At 41.9% G+C, this 24052-nt stretch overlaps 1 protein-coding gene across 9 annotated transcripts in view; it reads right to left on the bottom strand.

Annotated features, from left to right (window-relative positions):
* The window catches only part of myt1a (myelin transcription factor 1a), an 89994-nt gene that overhangs the window by 32210 nt on the left and 33732 nt on the right, over window positions 1–24052 (bottom strand). For 8 of the 9 annotated variants that reach the window (XM_078170360.1, XM_033628219.2, XM_078170359.1 and 5 more), the window contains 11 exons: window positions 23164–23283; window positions 22651–22741; window positions 22106–22219; window positions 21772–21989; window positions 14756–14958; window positions 14421–14636; window positions 14168–14316; window positions 11028–11090; window positions 8442–8510; window positions 8127–8189; window positions 7959–8042 (listed from right to left, as the gene is read on the bottom strand). In XM_078170360.1, coding sequence (XP_078026486.1) covers window positions 7959–8042; window positions 8127–8189; window positions 8442–8510; window positions 11028–11090; window positions 14168–14316; window positions 14421–14636; window positions 14756–14958; window positions 21772–21989; window positions 22106–22219; window positions 22651–22741; window positions 23164–23283 — 1390 coding nt within the window. The remainder of the gene's footprint in view (window positions 1–7958; window positions 8043–8126; window positions 8190–8441; window positions 8511–11027; window positions 11091–14167; window positions 14317–14420; window positions 14637–14755; window positions 14959–21771; window positions 21990–22105; window positions 22220–22650; window positions 22742–23163; window positions 23284–24052) is intronic. The other variant, XM_078170361.1, reaches the window with a different exon arrangement.

Consider the following 24052-nt stretch of genomic DNA (forward strand, 5'->3'; position numbering starts at 1 on the left):
CAGCATATTGAGTGCCAGGTGGCCAGCGCGCGCCGTTATTGGACGGCGCATGGACACTCACCCTCTTGCAATTGGACTTTGAACTTATCCCACAGTAGTGGTACCTGATGTACCGTAATACTACAGTACTCGAACAATGCTAGCGCAGCTGGCAACCAATCATGTGGGACATGGTCTCAATTTGCGTGACGCGTGAAAAGAGACAGAAACGCTGTGCAGTCCCGCACAATGCGGGGCGTCTGGTCACCCTACTTCCACTGCCATTCGCAAGCAGCAGCTAGTAGGGGGCCCCATTAGGGGGAATTCCAACATGTTGTCGTTGTTGCAATGTCTATAGGGGTTCCATCATATTGTCATTGATATGAACCAATGTCAGCCGTCTCTGGGGGCCCCCTTCCAGCTCGGGGCCCTAGGAAATTGCCTAGTTTGCCTGTTCAGTTGTGACAGCCCTGGGGGTAGGTCATAGTGGGAAATGTGTGTCTGGGTGGTGTTCACAAAACAATCACAGTAAATGCTCTCTACACAAACACAACAGAGAGAGGTCGGCCAACAGTTTTCCAGCCTTGCCCTAATCTGTTCAATGTAAAAGAGAAACCCTGTGGGAACCAAATCCCCTACCACAACACACCACGACCTAGTGACAGATCTAGTTGTGAAACAGACATGCTGTGTGTTTGAACAAACTAAAAATGACAATCAGGTATCCCCTTCCATTCAAGACAACGCCTTCATGAAAAAAATGGAGGAAGGAATGAAAAAGGATGCAAACAACAGCTGGACAGCTCCATTACACTTCAAGTCACCACACCAAAGACTCCCCAACAACAGGCCACAGGCTATGAATCGGCTCATGTCTCTGATCCGCAGCTTTGACAGAAAACCAGAATTGAGAGATCATTTCATAGCCTTCATGGAAAAGATTTTCCAAAACAGTCATGCTGAGATCGCCCCTCCTTTAAAGGAAGATGAAGAGAGCTTATATTTGCCGCTGTTCAGGGTTTATCACCCCAAAAAGCCAAAACAGATTAGAGTTGTGTTTGATAGCAATGCATAGTACAATGGGGTGTCACTTAACAATGTTTTACTAAATGGTCCTGATCTCAACAACTCACTCCTTGGCATCCTCATGCGCTTCAGAAAAGAAGCAGTAGCCTTCACAGCAGACATGGAGCAGATGTTTTACTGTTTCTACATGCGGGAAGAGGACAGGAACTTTCTCTGCTTTCTGTGGTTCTGTGATAATAACATCTGCAACGACATCATAGAGTATGAGAGTCCATGTTTTTTGGTAACAGCCCATCTCCTGCAGTAGCGATCTTTGGCCTACATCAGTCTGTCCAGTGCTGCGAAGGAGACTTCAACCCTGATGTCAAGCAGTTTGTGACACGTGATTTTTATGTAGATGACGGCCTTAAATCGCTTCCTACTGTAGAAATGGCCGTTACCCTGCTGCAGAAGACTTGTGATATCCTTGCCAAGTCAAAGATCACAGCCACAGCCAAAGAGCTCCTAGAAGCTTTCCCATCCCAAGATCATGCAAAAGATCTCAAAGACTTAGATCTTGAAGCGGACACATTGCCCATGCAGCGTAGTCTAGGTCTCCTCTGGGACCTCAAGAAAGACTGCTTCATCTTTAATGTGTCTGATGAGACTAAACCCTTCACTCGACGCAGAGTCTTATCCACCATAAACAGTCTCTACGACCCACTAGGCTTTGTCGCACCCGTCACAATCCATGGCAAATCCATCCTCAGAGAGCTCAGTGCAGACAATGTTGACTGGGACACCCCATTACCCAGAGATGGAAGAGTCATGGGTTCTTTGGAGAGAGTCAGCTCAGAGCGCTGTCTAACCTCCCGATCACAAACATACATACATACATACATACATACATACACTAGCATCTCACCTTCAGAAGCTGCGACCAGAGAACTGTGCATCTTCTGCGATGCATCGACCAAAGCCATTGCAGCGGTGGCTCACTTAAAGGTGACTTATGCAGGTGGGAACTGTGAAGTTGGCTTCGTCATGGGGAAAGCAAAGCTGACACCACGTCCTGAACAAACTATCCTCTGATTAGAACTTTAGAACTTTGTGCCGCTGTGCTAGCAGTTGAGCTCGCCGATCTGGTCTCAGAAGAGCTGGATGTTCAGATGAACAACACCCACTTCTATTCAGACAGCAAAGTTGTTCTGGGATATTTTTACAGCGAGACTAGACGTTTTTATGTCTATGTTGGCAATCGAGTGACTCGGATTAGGAGGTTTTCATGAGCAGATCAGTGGCATTACATCCCCACTAACTAGAACCCAGCAGATCTCGCCAGACGTTCTGTTCCTGCAGATCAACTCATGCTCACTAACTGGTTCACTGGCCCCAAATTCTTGCTCAAAGTCAATCAAAGTCCCTCTCAACATACCTTGTCGATCCCAGCTCAGACACCAACATCAGGCCCCAGGACTCTACCCTGAAAACCACGACCAGGGTGAAGCAGCTTGGTTTGCAAAGATTCACAAAATTTTCCAACTGGAGCTCCCTGGTTCGTGCCATTGCTCGTCTGTTGCACACTGTTCATGCCTTCAGGCCAACCACCAATAAAGACAGATCTTGTAAGGGCTGGCACCATTGTGGAACAGGAGTCACAGTGGAAGAATCTCAGCAAGCCAAAAACATTAGCATCAGATCAGTGCAAAAGGAAGTGTACGCTGAGGAGATGAAGTGTATTAATACACAACGGAGATTCCTAAAGGCAGTCCCATCAAAAATCTGGACCCATTCTTAGACAACCAAGGCCTGCTTAGGGTTGGTGGCTGCATCAGTGTGGCAGATCTAAGTCAAGCAGAAAGGAACCAAATCATTGTTCCCGGCCAACATCACGTTGCAACCCTCATTGTGAAGCACTGTCATGAACAGACCCTCCATCAAGGTCGACTCTACACTGAAGGGGCTGTCCGCTCGGCACGTTGGTGGGTTGTTGGCGGCAAAAAGAGAGTGAGCAATATCATCCATCACTGTGTAAAATGCAGAAGGTTGAGAGCCCCCCTTAGTGTTCAAAGAATGGCCAATCTCCCTGCACAACGACTCTCAAGAGACCCCCTGTTCACAAATGTGGGCTTGGACGTGTTTGGCCCCTGGAGCGTTTTTGCACAACGCACGAGAGGAGGTGTCATCCACAACAAAAGATGGGCTGTCATCTTCACATGTTTGAGCATGAGGGCAGTTCATATTGAAGTGATCGAATCTCTTGACACATCTAGTTTTATCAACTCACTCGGTTCTTGGCTATCAGGGGTCCAGTGAAGAGCATCCACTCAGAATGGTTACTAATTTCGTTGGTGCATGTAAAGAACTCCAGATACCCTCAAACATAAACAACACATCAGTCAAAACCTACCTGTTAGGACAGGGATGTTCATGGACTTTCAATCCTCCACACGCCTCCCATTTTGGTGGCTCATGGGAAATGATGGTGGGTCTGGCTAGGAGAATTCTTGACTCAAAACCACAAAACTTACTGACGAGGTTCTTGTTACCTTCATGGCAGAGGTGTCTGCTATTATAACACACGGCCCCTCGTTCCAGTGTCGACAGATCCTACTGATCCATTCATACTTTCCCCAGCTGTTCTCACACAGAAAGTCATCCCTCTCCCAGCTCCTACTGGCAACTTTGTTGCTTCAGATCTCTTTAAGCACCAGTGGCATCAAGTCCAGCATCTTGCTAATACTTTCTGGGACAAGTGGAGATGACAGTTTCTCTCAACACTTAAGACCCGGTGCAAATGGCAACCAAATCAACCAAATGTGAACCCAGGGACTGTTGTTGTTCTGAAAGATGTTCAGACCCCAAGAAATGAGTGGCCTCTTGGACTTGTGACCAAGGTCTTTCCAAGTAAGGTTGGTAAAGTACGCACTGTGGAGATCAAGGTGGCTGGGACACATAGAACCAAGCTCTTTACTAGACCTATCTCAGAGATAGCAGTGCTTGTTCCGCCAGAGCCATAAAGACTGTTAGGAATTTTGTTTTGTGTTTTATAAATAGTGGCATCAGTGAACTCCTGGTGGGGAATGTACTGTTTTGGTATAAGATTCAATATTTGGTTTAAAAGTTTAAAAATCATTTGATATATTTAATTTAATTCATTTCATTGTATTTTACATAGAGGAGAATGTTAAAAATGTAGTACCGCCATCTACTGGCCGATTTTATTTCAGCAGCTAATGTTTTGTTAATCTTGAATTAAAACTTTATCCAGGAAGTGAGAACAATCACGTTTTGGCAGCTCACGGTGTTAATCAGCCGCTACGGCATACATCTTGTTTTTGAGGTTGCACCGTTGGTATGTATTAAAGGGCCAGTGTGTAAAATGGGTTGAAAACAGTGACATCAGTGGTCAAATTCTAGATTGCAGGGCTCACTCGCTCACCCCTCCCGTCGGGTAAATGACAGTGGCCTCGTAGGGACAAAAAGCCTTGCGTACGAGTTTTTCAGGAGTAGGTCTATCTAGCGACGAGGTGAATGTTGATTTAGAAATCTAAACCATGTTACGATATTGTAATGAATCCCTCACGAGCAGGAGACCAGAGGAGCGTTCGGGAAAAAGGCCCGTTTATTTGAGCACTCCAGAAACTCCAGTAACACTCTAGGGGGTAAAAGACTCCGTCCCAAACTCTGACTCTTCTAGCGTAACAGACACACTTCATAACTTTACACACATACTCGTTTACCATACCGAGTGGGGACCCCCCCTCCCCTCTCTGTTCAATCTCCAGCCCACACACTGACTGACAGCGTAGCCGGTAAACAGAGCTCAGCTGTTTATTGAGCCTAGCGATATCTCCGGACTATAGTAGCTGCAATGGACGACTTTGAACGCGATTTTGAAGAGTTTCTTGTAGCAGACACAGACCCAGAGCCATACCTGTTTGAGCCGGAGCATACAGATGAGGAACTCCATGTGTTTGATGCTGAGCGGGCGAGAAGAGAGGCTGAATGCACAGAATGGGATTCGGTGCTACTGCTACCATCGTTGGGGAGATATATCATCAGGAGGAAAAGCGCCGCAGAGAGTGCATCACAAGGAGTGAAGTTGCGTCTTCTTTTCCTCGCAGATGACGGTTCGGGTTCATTCTCTCCTGTTGCGTGGTAAGTGTGGTCCATTCGCAAACTTTATAACTAAAAAAACTTTTCACTACTCTCTATCGACGAACTACTAACACTCTCTGCTGTTTCCTCCTCCTTCTTCCTTCCTTCCGCTGTCTTCGTTGGTTCATTTATACACGCGAAACACATTCTCTGGCTGGCTTGATTGTCCGCTCGGGCTGCCTTACATACATGGCGGCGCAAGATGGCGACCTCTCTAAAGCAAGGCCCTTGCTATATATATATATATATATATATATATATATATATATATGTATATATATAAAAGCATAATTATAAGGCTACAAAAACCAAACGAATTTTATTTTATAGCGATTATACACTTGTATAAACATATTAATGGGTAGAATATTCAGATTCAGATTGACAATAAACCATGCCAAATATTACACACTGGCCCTTTAATGATATGTTTATATACTTTTTATTTATATGTACCAATGTTTAAGAGGTAAAATTTACGTTGTATGCTCATTAGAAGGTCATTTTATTTGCATCCTTTTCTAGCATACTGTTGTCATTAGCCATGCTAATTTTTGGTTAATATGGTGCAGTAATATGACATGGAATTGTCAATTTGATACTTTATACAGCTGCAAAATATGATATTCATAATTTTTTAGTTTTAAGTATTTTGTCTATTTTCCTTTTTAGTTTCACACTTTGCTTCGTCAATAAACCTGGCAAAACCATACCCAGAGTCTTGATTAGAGTAAAGAGTTTAGCTGCCTGTCAACTCGTGCACAGCATGCATTGAGGACAGAACAGCCACATTGGACGAACTAAGGAACTGGGCGTTAAATTGGGACTAGGCTTTTAATTTAAGTTTTACAGTATTTCACAGTGGTTCTAATGGGTTACAGTTGATGTTGTGGTAAAAGACATTTGGCACTTTGAGTTCAGTTGTATACATAGTCAGTGACCTCCCGCCTGTGTGGATACTAGCGTGTCTAATATAAAGTTGTGCTGAGTTGAAATAAAGAGCACTTCCTGGGTTAGAATTAATCTCTTATTCGACTTATTCTAGCAACTGAGAAACCCCAGCTCACCACAAAATATGTTTTATAGTTCAATTAAATTAAAAAAAAAACAGTTGTAAAAAGTGTACTAAATGTTTATATGCTCCTATGACACAGAATTAAATGCTCACACAACAACAGAAAAACAGCTTGGTTAAACTGACATAAATTCCTGTCAGACAAGGGTCATATAACACATTTATTTTTGTGTCTGCTGCACTCAAAACTTTTAATTTACTGTATTGTACAAAACTAAAAGTTTTGAGTTGAGTGAGTGTATTGGGGTTTACAGTGACATTCCAATGGCTTTTTGGCTGATAGGCAGGTATACTATATACAAGCGGAGAAAAAGGTGGATATGCCTGTGTAAAGGTCTACCAGAAACCCTGTGGGGTCGGGGGCCTGCGGGCTGGCCAGGCCCTCGGGCAGGCCTTGGGCTCAAAAGTTATCAACAGCTCAGAGTACGGGCTGGGCTGGGCCTATGACGTCTTTTTTGGCTACGAGAAATCACGAAATGTGGCTCTCTCCTCGACTGTCAAGCAGCTCCTGCAGCTCTGTGTAGACTGACTGGATTGACTGCAGCATGAGGAAAACCGTGCTGAATCGGGTTTCTGCCATCGGTTTGAGAGAGGTGGGGAGCTGACACGTCAGGTCGGATGCTTGCTTTACATATTTCACTACAGCCTTGGCCGCCAGTAGGGTTTCTTTTAATTCTGGGACCGAATCAGCAAGGTCATCTGTGTCGAGAGCATACCGAAGGACAGTGGCATTATGGTTTTTTTTTTCTGGGCGAGTTTGTTTTGTGGGACAAATTGTTGACACTTTTTTTTCTTGGAATAATTGTTTTTCCAGTGTTGTTGGAATATAACCAATAGGCTAAGGTAAGCAGCTTTTTTTCCGTCACGGAGCTGTTCAAAAATTCTTCTCCTCTCTGTAATTTCTTTTTCTCCTTGTGTAGACATCTGAGTGATTTTGAAAATATTCAGAATCACTTAGGGCTAATTAGGACTCCAAATGATTCCCAAGCGCGACACCACTGCTGCTCACCGCTCCCACAGGGGATGGGTCAAATGCAGAGAACAAATTTCATACACTCAAAAAAGTGACAATCAGTGGGACTTTAACTTTAGGGCCACGGGCCTATGTCTCTTTGCCTCTACTCGGGCCGGGCCGGGCCGGGCCAAGGGCTTAACACCACGGGCCTACTAGGGCCTCGGGCTGAGTTTTAGGCCCAAATCTGACCATTATACCTGTGTGTGCCCTCCACTACACCACTGCTCTGTCTGGACCCATGAAAACCTTTATTGTGCTATGCATTGAGATTAAGATGTAGGGTTTGTCCTGAGGAGTTGCACCAGAGGAACGCATAAATGATTATCAAACTAAAAATAATTTCACATCTTCAGAATATGAATGTGCTAAGTTTATTTTATGGCAATCTGTTTTTTTTTTTCTTTTTAAAGGAAAAATCATGGAAGTACTCAAAAGGTAAAGTGTTCAGTTTGTGAGGCGCATGAATGTGTTATGCAGTGCATTTCGTGACCAAATGCCAGTTAGACTGAGATATTTATAAGTACAGATTTTGTTCTGATGGTAGTGTTGAATGACACATTAGCATTCATCTTCTGGTCATTATCAATGCCCACAATAAGCTTCATGAAAAGTGAGCAACTGTTGTTAAGCATTTATTTCTTTCTAAGCGTAATCTACAGTGACAGTCTGACATTCTATAAGCACTGCTTGGTTGGTAAAAGCTAATAAGCTACTGTTGCTCACCTCAACAGCTCAGAGTCTTCCTTGTCATCCTTGGTGGGGGTTGATTTGATCCCGCCTTTCTTGGCTCGAGGGCATCCAGACAGACTGGCAGAGAGGAACAGAGAGGACCAATCACAGCATCTGTCTGCGTCTGAGTTAGTGATGGCACTGCAGGCAGAGCGCCCCTACCTTCTATGTGAAGCGTAGTTTCCTGTGATGTGGCCTGATCCATCACAACCTGGAGTGGGACACCTGAGACACACACAGACATTCTTTCACTCCACAGGCTGACATTATCCACAGACTGCAGGTACAAACCAGCTTTTCTCACTACATAATCAAGGCTCATTGTTTTGCTTTGGATTTTTCAATATTGGACTTTACTATGATTGATTTGGAGTATTTTCTAGAGGTGTTAAAGGAAGAGCAGGGACAGAGCTGTAGCTGCAGACTGAGTGCTCAGTGAACATGTTGGAGGTGAGAGACAGGAGAAAGCAGACATACTTTAGTTCAGCTGTGTGGGCAGCCATGAGGGTCCGAAGTGATTTATCAGCAAGAGGACAGCCTGACAGACTGGAAGATAGGTCAGAGAGAGAATGTCAGAAAACCAGACTGAGAACAAGATGTCTGCGTATGAGTGAAGGAAGAGCCAGAACCTGAACTGGACTACAGAGCCAAGACAGGACTGGGCAGACTAGCACACACACAGGGAGGATAGGAGCGTTTTTATTATCTCATCTGTAACATAGTGGAGGAGTTGGGTAGGAAAAATGATAAACGTGTGTGTGTAGAGTCAGCCTAGTCTTTCAGGTAGAATGATCTCAGGTGGAAATGAAACAATCCACTGGAAGATTTTTCAGTGCCTCTTTAGTTCTAATGGCAGGTGGGAAAGCGTCAGCATTTCTCCAGGTCACATGGTACATGGAGTAACCAAAGGGGAGTGTCATGTACCTGTTCCAGGTGTCTGAGCTAATGGGTACATTGAAGGTATTGATGTTACAGTAGCCCTCTCATTAGAACTGAAGAGGCCACATTTTAATGGAGGTGAAACATCTTTATTTCAATAGATTCTTTTACTTTGACTCGTGTCATCTGAACTCCAGTCAGATCAAATAATCTCTAAACAGTGTGGCTCTTTTTAAACCAACTGTGGTGAAGTTTCTCCAACTGTAGGACAGAAAAGCTAAGAGAAGACCTATTGTTACGGATATTCATACCTAGAAAAGACTTATGCCAAAATACATTGTAGACAAATGTTCATACTAAGTTATTAAAGCCCAGACACACCAAACCAACTTCAGTGAACTGGCGGTGACAAAGGTTCCCTGCTACGTCACCTGATGCCGCTGTGTCTCAGCCAAAGAGTTGCACATGAACACACTGCAAAGACTACAGCCAACAGACAACAAGCACGAGAGGAAATAACTCTCCACACCAGCAGATGGTGGTAGTCTGTAATTGTCTTTCAAAAAGGAAAACAGGCAGACCATCTTGATGCTAGCTGGCCAGTTAGCACATTAAGAACACAATCCAGTGTTGAAAGAACAGAGCATACAGTGCAGGGGTGGAAATCACCAGAGGATCCACAATACAATATTATTATTATTATTATTATTATTATTATTATTATTATACTTAAGTCACAATATAATATTATTGCAATTTTAAATATGTTGTGGTAGGCTGAGAATTGCAATAAAATATAGCGCAATTTATTACCTTATTTCAACTGTAAATAATGTTGTCAAAGCAAAACTTTGTCAACATCTTTTTTATGTGATAAAATAAAGTTTTCAGTCTGTTCATCTCACTTCAGTTATTTTTTTGCAGTAGCAAAATGTATCTGGTGGACTGTAAAAGCAACTGATTATATTATTCTGGTAGGCTACCCAAAGTTTAATTTTTATTTGTTATATTAAGAATTGGTAATAAAAAAAATCAATACTTGGCACAGTCTGCCACAAAAAAAATATTGCAATACTATGCTATATCGATTTTTTCTGTCACCCCTACAAGCTGTCAGGAAATGTTTCTGCTAAAGAGCTCAAAAGCTAAAGAAAAATAATCTGACCTTATGTAACAACATTGTTTTGGTCCCATTCCCTCTTTTCTTTATCTCTTTCTTTACTTTCCTCACTTCTGGTTTTCTTCTCCTGCACTGAGCTGAACTGCCAAGCAGAGTGATGAACTCTGCCATCACCGATGCCAATTCAACATGCTGAATTGGCCACAACAACAACAAAAAAACGCCGACTAGGGCCAACAAGGGGCAATGACTTAGGCAGCAAACGCTCACCAATGGCCCAACATTGACCGATGGCCAACCGTTAGCTTGGTGTGTCAGGGCCTTTAGAGAACAGCCAGCCATAAAAGTGCTTGAATTATATTCTATTTTACTCAGAGCCTAAAAATCATGCAGTATTTGAGGGCAAGGGCAAATGCATGAATCATTAATTTGTTTAATTTTTGATATAACATAGAAGCAGTCATGTGCATAAAATATGTTAAAAATATCCATGCTGCCTGCCAGCCTCTAATGTATGGACAGAGGCTTTCAAAGCCCCGGTACAAGTCTATGTTCTCATTCACCAGCTTTACAACTTCCAACATACTGTACTAACACAGATGCACATCTGGCTTCATTGTGGCTTGTTTCAACCTATCTTGAGCCAACACTTTGATTCACTACACCTGCCTAACTACCGTACCTACATTCATTAGTGGCTGAATGTACTGAATGATGAGCAGTGGTTCTCAGAGTGACAGAACTCTAATGTGGCACTCTGTCCTGTTGAGGACTAGCCTAATTCAAGCTCTATGTCATCCTTATCTACATTTCCACTAGCTGCAATCCGATTTGTTAAGTCTTTCCAGGAAGTGTGATTTATTACAGCTTGAAATTTTATCAACTTTTTCCAGTGTCTATACCAATGATTCATCAAACTCGAAAAAAGAGATTAGATGTACCCATCACTCCTCTTTTCCTTATTAAATGATTCTGGTCGGAACCAACAAATCTGCAATCACACCACAGATTTGTAAAGCAAACATACGTCACTTATCATTTCCAAGTAAGGGTGCAGGTCTCACCTTCGATGTGAAGCGTAGTTGCCAGTGATGTGTCCACTGCCATCACAGCCTGGAGTAGGACATCTAGGGCCAAGACACACACTCACTCATCAGTCCATTACCTCTCAGGGGAGTGCTTATGCTGACACGGTGGGTAAACACACTATAGTGTAAATACCGATGAGTTTTTGTTCCAGAGATCTTCAGCTGTCAATGCTGAATTTCACTTGTTCAAATGTATCTTAGTAGTGGCTCTGAGCCTAATGTTGTGTTTACAACACATGGTATGGATGCTAGAGATGGGAGAGAGGTGGGAGAGATGGGATGGATGCTGGAAATGGGAGAGATTTGAGAGTTCACATTATTGAATGACTGAAGACTCGTGTGTGTGTACATATATATATATATATATATATATATATATATATATATATATATATATATATATGTGTGTGTGTGTGTATATATATGTGTATATATATATATATATATATATATATATATATACATATATATGTGTGTGTGTGTATATACAGTACAGGCCAAAAGTTTGGACACACCTTCTCATTCAATGCGTTTTCTTTATTTTCATGACTTTATTTACATTGTAGATTCTCACTGAAGGCATCAAAACTATGAATGAACACATGTGGAGTTATGTACTTAACAAAAAAAGGTGAAATAACTGAAAACATGTTTTATATTCTAGTTTCTTCAAAATAGCCACCCTTTGCTCTGATTACTGCTTTGCACACTCTTGGCATTCTCTCCATGAGCTTCAAGAGGTAGTCACCTGAAATGGTTTTCCAACAGTCTTGAAGGAGTTCCCAGAGGTGTTTAGCACTTGTTGGCCCCTTTGCCTTCACTCTGCGGTCCAGCTCACCCCAAACCATCTCGATTGGGTTCAGGTCCGGTGACTGTGGAGGCCAGGTCATCTGCCGCAGCACTCCATCACTCTCCTTCTTGGTCAAATAGCCCTTACACAGCCTGGAGGTGTGTTTGGGGTCATTGTCCTGTTGAAAAATAAATGATCGTCCAACTAAACGCAAACCGGATGGGATGGCATGTCGCTGCAGGATGCTGTGGTAGCCATGCTGGTTCAGTGTGCCTTCAATTTTGAATAAATCCCCAACAGTGTCACCAGCAAAACACCCCCACACCATCACACCTCCTCCTCCATGCTTCACAGTGGGAACCAGGCATGTGGAATCCATCCGTTCACCTTTTCTGCGTCTCACAAAGACACGGCGGTTGGAACCAAAGATGTCAAATTTGGACTCATCAGACCAAAGCACAGATTTCCACTGGTCTAATGTCCATTCCTTGTGTTTCTTGGCCCAAACAAATCTCTTCTGCTTGTTGCCTCTCCTTAGCAGTGGTTTCCTAGCAGCTATTTGACCATGAAGGCCTGATTCGCGCAGTCTCCTCTTAACAGTTGTTCTAGAGATGGGTCTGCTGCTAGAACTCTGTGTGGCATTCATCTGGCCTCTGATCTGAGCTGCTGTTAACTTGCGATTTCTGAGGCTGGTGACTGGGATGAACTTATCCTCAGAAGCAGAGGTGACTCTTGGTCTTCCTTTCCTGGGTTGGTCCTCATGTGTGCCAGTTTCGTTGTAGCGCTTGATGGTTTTTGCGACTCCACTTGGGGACACATTTAAAGTTTTTGCAATTTTCCGGACTGACTGACCTTCATTTCTTAAAGTAATGATGGCCACTGGTTTTTCTTTAGTTAGCTGATTGGTTCTTGCCATAATATGAATTTTAACAGTTGTCCAATAGGGCTGTCGGCTGTGTATTAACCTGACTTCTGCACAACACAACTGATAGTCCCAACCCCACTGATAAAGCAAGAAATTCCACTAATTAACCCCGATAAGGCACACCTGTGAAGTGGAAACCATTTCAGGTGACTACCTCTTGAAGCTCATGGAGAGAATGCCAAGAGTGTGCAAAGCAGTAATCAGAGCAAAGGGTGGCTATTTTGAAGAAACTAGAATATAAAACATGTTTTCAGTTATTTCACCTTTTTTTGTTAAGTACATAACTCCACATGTGTTCATTCATAGTTTTGATGCCTTCAGTGAGAATCTACAATGTAAATAGTCATGAAAATAAAGAAAACGCATTGAATGAGAAGGTGTGTCCAAACTTTTGGCCTGTACTGTATATGTATATATATGTATGTATATGTATGTATGACAGGGAATGTGACAAGGAGAATGAAGGAGAATGATTCAAACATGTTTGCAGTGGATGTTGGCCTCCGTCAGGTTTTTTCCCTTTTCTCCAATTCTGTTTGTGATATTCATGGACATGATCTCAAGATGCAGCCGGGGGGAGGAAAGGGTCCAGTTTGGTGATCTCAGGATTGCATCTCTACTTTTTGCAGATGATGTGGTTCTGTTGGCCTCATCACACTGTGACCCCCAGCATGCAATTGGGCAGTTTGCAATCGAGTGTGAAGCAATCGGGATGAGAGTCAGCACCTCCAATTCTGAGGCCATGGTTCTCTGCTGGAAAACCATGGATTGCTCCCTCTGGTTTGGGAGAGAGTTACTGCTCCAAGCAAAGGAGTTCAAGTATCACAAGTGAGGGTAGAGAGGAACGTGACATGGATCAGCGGTTTGGTGCGGCATCTGCAGTGATGCAAGCTCTGTGCCAACTGTCATGGTGAAGAGAGAGCTGAGCCAGGAGGCAAAGCTTTTGATTTACTGGTCCATCTATGTCCCAAACCTCAGCTATGGTCATGAGCTTTGGGTAATGACCAAAAGCATGATATCGCAGATTCAAGTGGCCGAAATGATCTTCCTTCGTAGGTTGTCTGGGCTCATCCTTACAGGCAGGGTGAGGAGGTCAGACATCCAGTCAGTCAGGGGGTCAGTTGAGGTCAATGGATGGATGGATGGATGGGTGGATGATGCATGGATGATTAAATTAAGTTTAACACAAAATGAAACCTATCCTCATAGAATGGTTCATGTCCAGGCTGTACTCAGGTCTCAGGTTGATGAGATCTGATGGTTTGGCTTAGCTGTAAGTGGTTTCTATGTTTCTACACATGTTTCAGACATCTCATCTAACTAAGAAAATCTTTTACAGTTAATACAAAATGAAAGTGGAGCTATGTATTGAATGAACAGATGGTTAAAGTTGCTACTTACACAAGAACCTCTTTTTTGCTGTCTTTGGGCTGAAATTTGACCTTGAAGCTGCTGGTGGTGACCTCACCGGGGTACTTCCTTTCCTCCAGGTTTTCCTGGTTCTCTTCCTCACCATCAGATGATGTGTATGAGGGAGCTGTATATTCAACCTGAAGAAAGGCGGAGGGAAATGATCCTTATCATTTACACTCCTTTTCTAAGTCTGTTTTTTGTCACAGTGATGTGATGTCGTGTGATGTGATGAAGCATCTACCTCTTCATGATCTTCCTCTTTGACTCCACTTGGTTTGGTGAAGTCCAGTGGCCCATCCCACTCTGGCTGAGTGTGGCCTTGAGACAAGGTGGCTCCAATGTGTTGAGAGGATGAAGATGAGGAGGATGAAGGCTCTGGAGGCTGCACACCCTCCCTCTTGGTCTTCTTCATGCTAAGGTCCAATGTACCGTTCTCATCCACTTCAATGTCTGACTCCTACAGGTTCAGATACACATTCAGTAGAACTTAAGTGAGCCAGATCTTACAGAACATGAGAGCTGAGCCAGAGTCCATGAGTCCCAGGGAGTGAATGCGTGTGAATGAAGCCTGTGTACCTTGGTGCAGGGTTCCCTGGGCTTGGTGCTGATGGTCTCTGGTCTCTCCCAGCAGCGGGTGGACAGGTTGAGGATGGCTGTTGCTGCCATGTGGGCTGCCTCTGCATCTTGACTATAGTCATAACTGCTGGAGGAGGAGGCGCTCTTAGAAAAGCCTCCTGACACACTGTGGCTGGGGGAGGAGGCCTTAGGGAATGATTTAGCTGTGTGGGAATGGAGCAGAATGAATTTTATGGAACAAGAACAAGAGAGTGGACTAGCATGTAGCCTAACACTACATGTGTGCACCATTACAGCTAAATGTGGCTAACATGGCTGCTGCTGGAGACATCAGGTTTGTTTTTAGCCACTGAATGGTTGTTATGCATTGTAGCAAAGCAGTTGTGCATTGCTGTGTGTGCTGACTGTGAAGGCAAACACACAGTAATGTGGGGAGAAAACAAAAAGCAGTCTGTGTGTACAAATGAATAAACTGTGCTCTCAAATTAACAATTAATGCAAACAAGTGACAAAGTCCCGCTCTCCAATTAATAAATCTAATTAATAAATACTACTCCATGCCCTCCAAAACCACTTTAAATGTATTGTTGACATTCTAAAGTACATTTAAAGTCAGGGTAATCTGAGATTTACATCGAAACATGTTACACATGTTAGGAAACGCGCTGAATACATGAAAAGACTGGGAACAATATGGTATTGAATTGTGGAGGTCCTGATCACACAGAAAGCATTTTGCAGGTTGCAAAACACAAAGCACACTGCAATGCATTTTGTTTGTATTAAATGCCATTAATTAAAAAAAAACAAAAACAAAAACCAAACTTTTATTGTTGCCAGGTAACCACGCCTTGCCCTAATCTTCTACTACTATTTAATTATTTATTTTATTTATTTGACAGTAATTAGTATCTAGTTCCTAAAATGGACAGGCAAAGGGTACTTGCTGTAGCTCTGGTTGAGGGTGAGAGGCTGTCAGCAAATAGTTGGGCACCACTACTGGACCACCAGTTGGTCCAAGAGCTTTTCCTCCGGTCATTTCCAGGCATATTTTAGGATGACTCGGGGGCAGTTTGAAACTGTGGTTGTAAAGTCATAAAGCTCTGGGTATCCAGCAACTGCTACCACCAGTTTGTTGACCATGTCACCAAAAGAGGTGACATAGTCCGTGTACTTTGCGGCCATTCGTTATTCGTTTTGAAGTAGGTAAACAAAAAACGGGAAACGATCCTATTTTCCTTTTTCGTTTTGATGTAGGTAAACAAAAAATGGGAAACGAGTTGTCTTCCATTTCTCGTTTGGAAATTGGAAATCGAAAAACAAGTCTTTATCTGATTTTCTATTATGCGTTTATTAACCACAAGTCGGGAAATAAAATTCAATTAAAAATTCAATTAAAATATAATTCTTTTAATCAAACTTGCTTTGCCTTAAACCATTCTTCTTCTTCTTCTTCTTCTTCTTCTTCTTCTTCTTCTTCTTCTTCTCCTTCTTCTTCTCCTTCTTTGTTTGCGATGGCAGACTAGACTACAGCGCATTGCTGCCCCCTGCTGATATTACTGGTTTGCCACGCTTGTGCTGTGCTCTAGCTCTCCCGGTAAATGTCATAAACTCTGGACACATTTTCCCTGTATGTTGACATGATAATGGCCGCGTTTCCCAGATCGCTCTTAGCTTAAGAAGATCTTTCACTAAGAAGGAGTTGTAAGATCGAGCTGACCCACTCTTAACAGTAGGACCGCCAGGATTACAGCGCCCCTCCAAGCGCCGCAACGGTCTGCCAGACCGTCATATGTAATTTCATTATGCTGCCCATATGCTCAGAAGCACACAAAAAATGCATTTTTGAGTAATTTCCGAGAAGTTATAATAAAATTAAAAAAAATATTACAGACTATAGAATAGGACTGACAACCTCTCCAATGTCTCATGTCAATTAATTAACACTTTTTGTTGGCTTTTTATAATGCCTTTTTTTTTTTTTTTTGCTGCTGTGCTGCTGCTGCGCCGTGTCTCCAGTTGAAAGTGGTGATTTGCTAAATACATTCTACAACAATAAATTAGATTAACTTTTGGTCTATAATATTGTTGGCTATATTACACATTTTAATAAAAAAAAACTTAAGAATAAAAGAAATAAACACCGAAATAATTAGTGGAAACTTTTTTTTATTGATAATAATACTAATAAGAGGAAAAATAAGTAGGCTATGTGTGACTTATGCACTGATTAAGTGGTGGGTAATCGTTAGAGTTTAGAGTTTTAGCACCACGGTAGTGGCCAGCTCCTGTGCGGACAAGGTAATTACAGAACTTGTCTTGAGAAATAGCTTTCAAATTGAATCAGAGATTAAATGCATTTTCAATAGAGGCAACTTTTTAAATTAGGCTATTGCTTTCTTTTCATTTTCTGCATCCATTTAAGATTTTACTTGAGATCACTTCTTAATAAAAACTCTTAACAGGAGCTGGCCACTACCCTGGTGCTGAAACTAAATCAATCGATGTCAGGCACATCGATTACCCACCACCTCATCAGCGCATAAGTCACACACAACCTACTTATTTTTCGTCTTATTATTAGGCTATTTTACTTCTGCCAGATTTCGGTGTGTAACTTGTGCCACAGCTTGGAGCGCACACAGGGTCTTCATAAAACATAGATTCAAGATTCAATATGCACAGTAAGGACACGCGTTTCCCTGCAGAATGAAATTTGTTCTTTTCTGTCACCAATTAATGCCAAACAATATAAATCTGAAGTATGAAATAGATCAAAATATATACTGTTTTAACATCTCCTTGCTTAGTGTAATATTAATGTGCCTGCCGCGGCTGGATCTGTGAGCATTTGGTCGCTAAGAAGACTGTTAACTAGAACCGCCACGACGGTCTGACAGACTGTTTGTGTTTTTATAATGCAAATAACTCTGTTTAGATAAAACCTACAAGCTTCTCTTTCTATGACTTTTCCTAAAAATGTGTCTTGTATGTTGTCTGAAGCCTTTAAGTTACAAAAATGAAACACACTAGACTTCTGAGCATTTATACCTCCGACTGCAGCAGCGGTCACACAGACCGCTGCTGAAAATTATACATTTTGATACATACAGGTAGGCTATACATATTGCAAAACTCTGTAAAAGTACACCAAAGCATTGTTGGGAATAGAATGATTTTATGTATTTTACGATAAGTTGTGTTTCACTATATAAGTTTTAGATGTGTGAACAATGAGAATACTGAGATGATTTCAGCTGATCTGAATGTGTTTGCTTTGCAGAAGTGGAGAAGTACAGGAGAGGAAGAGACATGAAGTCTGAGGAGCACATACCGCAATGCTTAGATAATTAGTTTCATATATGGTAAAAAGAATAGAAAGTGATGTACAGATAGTAAGGTACAGCACGTGTAGGGAGTTGTGTTGTTCTCTTGTCTTTCAAAACAGGAACCACGCCCCCACCGCCAGCGGGAAGGAGTCAGATTAACACGAGGCAGGGGCGTGGTGTGGTGAAGGAGGAAGTGGAACTGCCAATGAGAAGAGGACAACGCCTTGCATGAACAATGACACTCTGTTACGCTCAAATATACTGGGTCAGGGAAAGGACAGGAGGTCAGACTTTGTGAACTGACACACCTTTGTTGTTCGTCAGGGACGTGAAGTTGAGACCCAGAGCTCTGTAATTTTATTCCTTTACTGCGTAATAAACTACATTAACTGAGACCGAATATCTTCTCCTATTGCTTCATTAAAGAACACGCAGGACTGAGCTCACACATAGCACATTGGAGAGTAGGATGAGCCCCTAGTCCATCAGCATACATTTTCGTGTATTCGTCGGGATTCATACGGTCAATAAAAAAAACATTTTGTTAATAATAAAAAACGAATGTGTGTGACCGCGCCAGCCAGCGGGACTGCAGCTGAACCACTTCCAGTGTTCATTCATTCATTCAATCGCGTGTTCAATGTGTGTGTGTGTGTGTTAGTATGTCAGAGAGGAGGAGTATCAATAAAAAAAAGTTTCCACTTATTATTTCGGTGTTTATTTCTTTTATACTTAAGTTTTTTTTATTAAAATGCGTAATATAGCCAACAATATTATAGACCAAAAGTTAATCTAATTTAACTAAGCAAATCACCACTTTCAACTGGAGACACGGCGCCGCAGCAGCAAAAAAAAAGAAAAAAAAAAGGCATTATAAAAAGCCAACAAAAAGTGTTAATTAATTGACAGGCGACATTGGAGAGGTTGTCAGTCCTATTCTATAGTCTGTAATATTTTTTTTATTTTATCATAACTTCTCAGAATTACTCAAAAATGCATTTTTTGTGTGCTTCTGAGCACACAGGCAGACAGTGAAGTTACATATGATGGTCTGGCAGACCGTTGCGGCGCTTGGAGGGGCGCTGTAATCCTGGTGGTCCTACTGTTAAGAGTGGGTCAGCTCGATCTTACAACTCCTTCTTAGTGAAAGATCTTCTTAAGCTAAGAGCGATCTGGGAAACGCGGCCATTATCATGTCAACATACAGGGAAAATGTGTCCAGAGTTTATGACATTTACCAGGAGAGCTAAAGCTGACGTTATTACTGCTGTAGCATGATGTTATTAGGCTAAATACTACATTTCTAACAGTGTCTGAGCTGATTTATTGACACATCATGCTTGTAGGCTGCTGTAACGGGGCACGGCACAAGCGCAGCACAAGCACGGCATACCAGTAATATTCAGCAGGGGGCAGCAATGCGCCGTCGTCTAGTCTGCTATTGCAAACAAAGAAGGAGAAGAATAAGAATGGTTTCCGGGTTAAGGCAAAGAAAGTTTGATTAAAAGAATTACGGTCGTATTTTATTTCCCGACTTGTGGTTAATAAATGCATAATAGAAAATCAGATAAAGACTCGTTTTTCGTTTTTCGATTTCCAATTTCCAAACGAGAAACGGGAGACGACTCATTTCACTCGTACTCCACTCTGAGTTGAAGTTTTTTCAACCACAAGCACCCATCATTATAAGTTGACTGCACACTTGTGCATACAGACTCTGCCCTGACAAAGGCCAACAGGCTGAAACGCATTGGCAAACTCTACCTCTTTACTTTCCTGCTTTTCTTTCCTCAAGAGTGTCGCCTGGGATCCGCCAACAGACCACAATATTACAGTAAGTGTCCTCTGGCACCATTATCATTCATATAGAAACAAACACAAACAAACACACACACACACACACACACACACACACACACACAACCGACACAGAGCATCATTATCATTATTATTATCATTATTATTATTATTATTATTATTATTATGATCCTCTTTTCAATTTAAATGCTCCCTCTTGACCATCTTATACACAGACATAATTTGTATTTGTATGTAGATGATACTCAGATCTATTTAAGCTGTATTCCAACAAAACTACCAAAACACTGTTAACCTGCTAAATTGCCTTCATGACATCCACAAATTGATTCCACAAAATTTCTTGCAGGTTAATGCTGGTAAGACAAAGATATTGATCATAGGACAAGATAATGCGAATGTTCAACTATCAAGCAGTCTTGGTTCTCTGTCCAAGTCAAAAACTTCACATTGCAGAAATCTTGGTGTAAATATTGAACAGACCCTCAGGTTAGACAAATATGTAAAGTCAGTCGTTCACTCTGGTTTCCACCATCTCAGAAATATTTCCAGGATCAGATCATTCCTGTCTAACAAACATCTGGAAACTTTTATTTATGCATTCATAACCAGTCAAGTAGATTATTACATTTCCTTGCTCTCTGGCATCAGTAAAAAAGCCCTTTCCCGCCTCCAGCTCATCCAAAACTCTGCTGCCAGAACCTTGATGTAGACTAGAAAACATGGCACATCACACCAATCCTGGCTTCCTTACACTGGTTACCTGTTGCTTTTAGAATTGATTTTAATACCTTACTGATTACTCACAAAGCCCTGAGAGGCCTTGCTCCGAGTTATATGACAGATCTTTTATTGCCTTCCTCCTTTCCTCCTTGCACTAATAGATCCTCAGATGCATCTCTTCTTCTTGTTTCAAGGTCTAGATTAATTCACAAAGGTGACAGAACCTTTGCAGACAGAGCTCCACAACTTTGGAATGACCTGCCTGAGGAGATCAAGCCCGCAAACTCAGTCTCATCTTTTAAATCACTTCTGAAAATCCACGTTTAAAATTGCCTTTCAGTGATTTTAACTGCTTTATTATTGTGTGATTTAGCCTACTCTGTTATGTGACTTGTCTTTTCTTCATTTTTGTAAAGCACTTTGTAGCTGTGTTTTAAAAGGTGCTATATAACTACATATTATTATTATTATTATTATTATTATGAAGCACTTTGAGATAATGAATATTGAATTAAAATAAAATAAATTAGGCAGATACATCATTATCAATCTTTTAACTCACAAGTATTGATAACAGTGTCAGCCTTAAAAATCCAGCACTGCTTCGACTCTACTATGGATGTACTGTTATGTAACACCTGATGGATGGGTCCAAAAACAAACACGGACTTTCGCCCAGGAATTTCCCCTGTGGTCGCATGTTCGAATTCGTGTCATTTCAAGATATGTCCTCAGCATTACCTAAACCTAACCACAGTAACTTTACTTGCCCAAAACCTAAAAACACCCAACCATATTTCTTTTCCTAAACCTAACCTAAGTAACTTTACGTTAATTACATAACTGTGCATTATGGGAGTAACTTAATTCGTTCACAAATTCATAGGATATCAGACAGACTATTGTGCATGCATTTTTCATAGGATATCATCAAAACTGTTCCATGAGAATACGTTGAATGTACATCACAGACAGCACTAGGTTTACAGAGTTTCTGTTTAAAACAAACAAAAAAAAATCCTCTGCAATTCAAAGTTCATCCGTAACCTGTCTTTCCAGTGCTACCCTTCGTATTACATTTTAACACATGGCATGTCAAGATCAAGTATAGAAGTGGAGCATGGAAGTGAAGTGTGTGGCTCTTACATTTGAAGGCTTTGGGTGATGTTTCAGCGCTGCTGGGTGTCTTTGGAATAAGCATACGCTTTCCAAACACCTGGACATCAAAGCTTGCATAGTCAAAAGACACCTTGGAGTATTTCTCCAGCTCCTTGGCCAGGTTGGCTCGAGGTGTGGTGGTCACTGTGTTGGGCCGGTAGCTGCCATACTGAGGGATCTCCAGTTGTTTCACAAAACACATGGGCCTGGAGTAGAAGTCATTAGTTCTGTATTACCCTTACAGGGACATGCACATGAGTGTATATATCTATGGATCAAAGTACTGAATTGGAAAAAAAAATGCTAAGTAGGCACGTCTTACCTGAGCACTCTGTCAGAGTTAGAAGAGGGTTCGCTGGGTGAAGCCTGTAAATGAACCTGCTTGTCCTGGCTCTTATTCAGCTTAGTTGCTGCTGCAATGGGGCAGCCGGACAGACTGGCATGTCCAAATGAAAAAAAATTGTATGGAGCAAAACTCTCATGAATAGGTAGACAGGAGTTAAATTATTGATAAGCCTTTTTTATCACAGAGTAAGTATTTGTTAGTAGTGTTAGATGAATATGCAATCATCATTTTTGTTCCTTTTCACTCCAATTATTCCAGAGTTTGACTCCGAAGGCCTCGAAAACTACATTTACACCGTTACTGAAAACTGAAACTCTCTCATACGATAAACTGTATATGAACATTGATGTCTCTGACATTATGCATACATTTCTGAAATCCAAACTATGAGAAAAATCCCCATAATAACCTCAAAATTCAAACTACAAATATCTATTATGTTCACCGGCCACATTGGTTGTGCTTGTCGGGCCCGTATGTAGGTGTTATACAGTGTATTTCTGCGCGTGTGTTTTATGAACCTGCGGTGTGTGTTGCGGTTACTGTTGACATGGCCTTGGCCTGTGCAACCAGGAGTCGGACACTTCAGGACGTTCTCATGCATGGCCAGGACTACAGACACAAAGCAGACACACACTCAGATCAGTCACTTTAGTTTGCTGTAGCAGGTTTCACATCACTAGCATTAGTAATAGTATTTTTGCAACACACAGCAATTGAAAGAATGGTAGCAATAATAAAGACAGTAGTATTAGTATGGTATTTTTATTTCTATAACAGAAGGAAGTAGTAATGGTAGTACTAATAATACTCATGTTGGTAGAAAGGACAATAACAAAGTAACAAACTATGAGCAGGCATTCTTCTCAACACTCCCATGATGTTAAATGTCTGTATATTAACAGAGAGAACTGTCAGGGAGGGCTGTTAGCTGCCTACAATCTGCTGTGACTCTGACAGGGACAGAATGTGCATGAGGACCATCAGGTTCGTACTGGTGGTCTGTGACATTATGAAAGATAACGTGTACTCACTCTCTGGAGGGATTCGGTCTTTGTGAGGACATCCAGATAGACTGCGATGGTGAGGGTACAGCCCAGTCACATGACCTGTCCCATCACACCCTGGGGTTGGACACTTCACCTCCTTCTTCTCTGAATAGAGGATGGGGTTATTTACATGGCAACAAGAGTGAATTAAAGCACATGAGTCAATCGTATAAGGGGTGAGTGATACCACAAAATTATGTTGTGACTCTAATAGCACAATCACTGATATTGATACTGACACTTTTTATTATTGAAAGCAACTAATGTGCTACACCAGGGTTACTCAAATTGCTTTGCCAGGGGGCCACTTTTAAAAAAGGGCCAGAGGCCAGGGGCCAACTGCAGCAGCCCGGCACAGATCAGGTATGCGCAGGGGTGTGTCTAGGATTTGAGGACATTCACGGCTTAGCCAGGGCCTCTGTCCAACCCAGTCCTACTCCCATCTCATCAAATGTTGATATTAAGTCTGTGGCCCATCAGCGTCAGACACTGCTGCACAGAGGCACCCTTAAGAGACAACTACAGTATACTACAGTAGTAGTAAAAGGGTTTTTTTTGGGGAGTTTTTCCTCATCCACTGTGAGGGTCCAAAGGACAGAGGGATGTTGTATGCTGTAAAGCCCTTTGAGGCAAATTGTGATTTGTGATATTGGGCTTTATAAATAAAATTGAATTGAATTGAATTGAATAGAAAGAGCAAGAAAGTATGTATTGGGCAGTCAGGTCATTAAGGTGGACGGGTCAAACAAACTCCAGACTTTCACTAGGAGGGTGGAAGTCTGGTGTTTGTTTGATCTGTATTATCAAATGATTCAGAGAATCTGGAGAAATCTCTGCATGCAAGGGGCAAGGCTGAAAACCAACATGGAATGAC

Source organism: Epinephelus lanceolatus, chromosome 8 (genome assembly GCF_041903045.1).
Source record: "Epinephelus lanceolatus isolate andai-2023 chromosome 8, ASM4190304v1, whole genome shotgun sequence".
Classification (NCBI taxonomy): Eukaryota; Metazoa; Chordata; class Actinopteri; order Perciformes; family Serranidae; genus Epinephelus; species Epinephelus lanceolatus.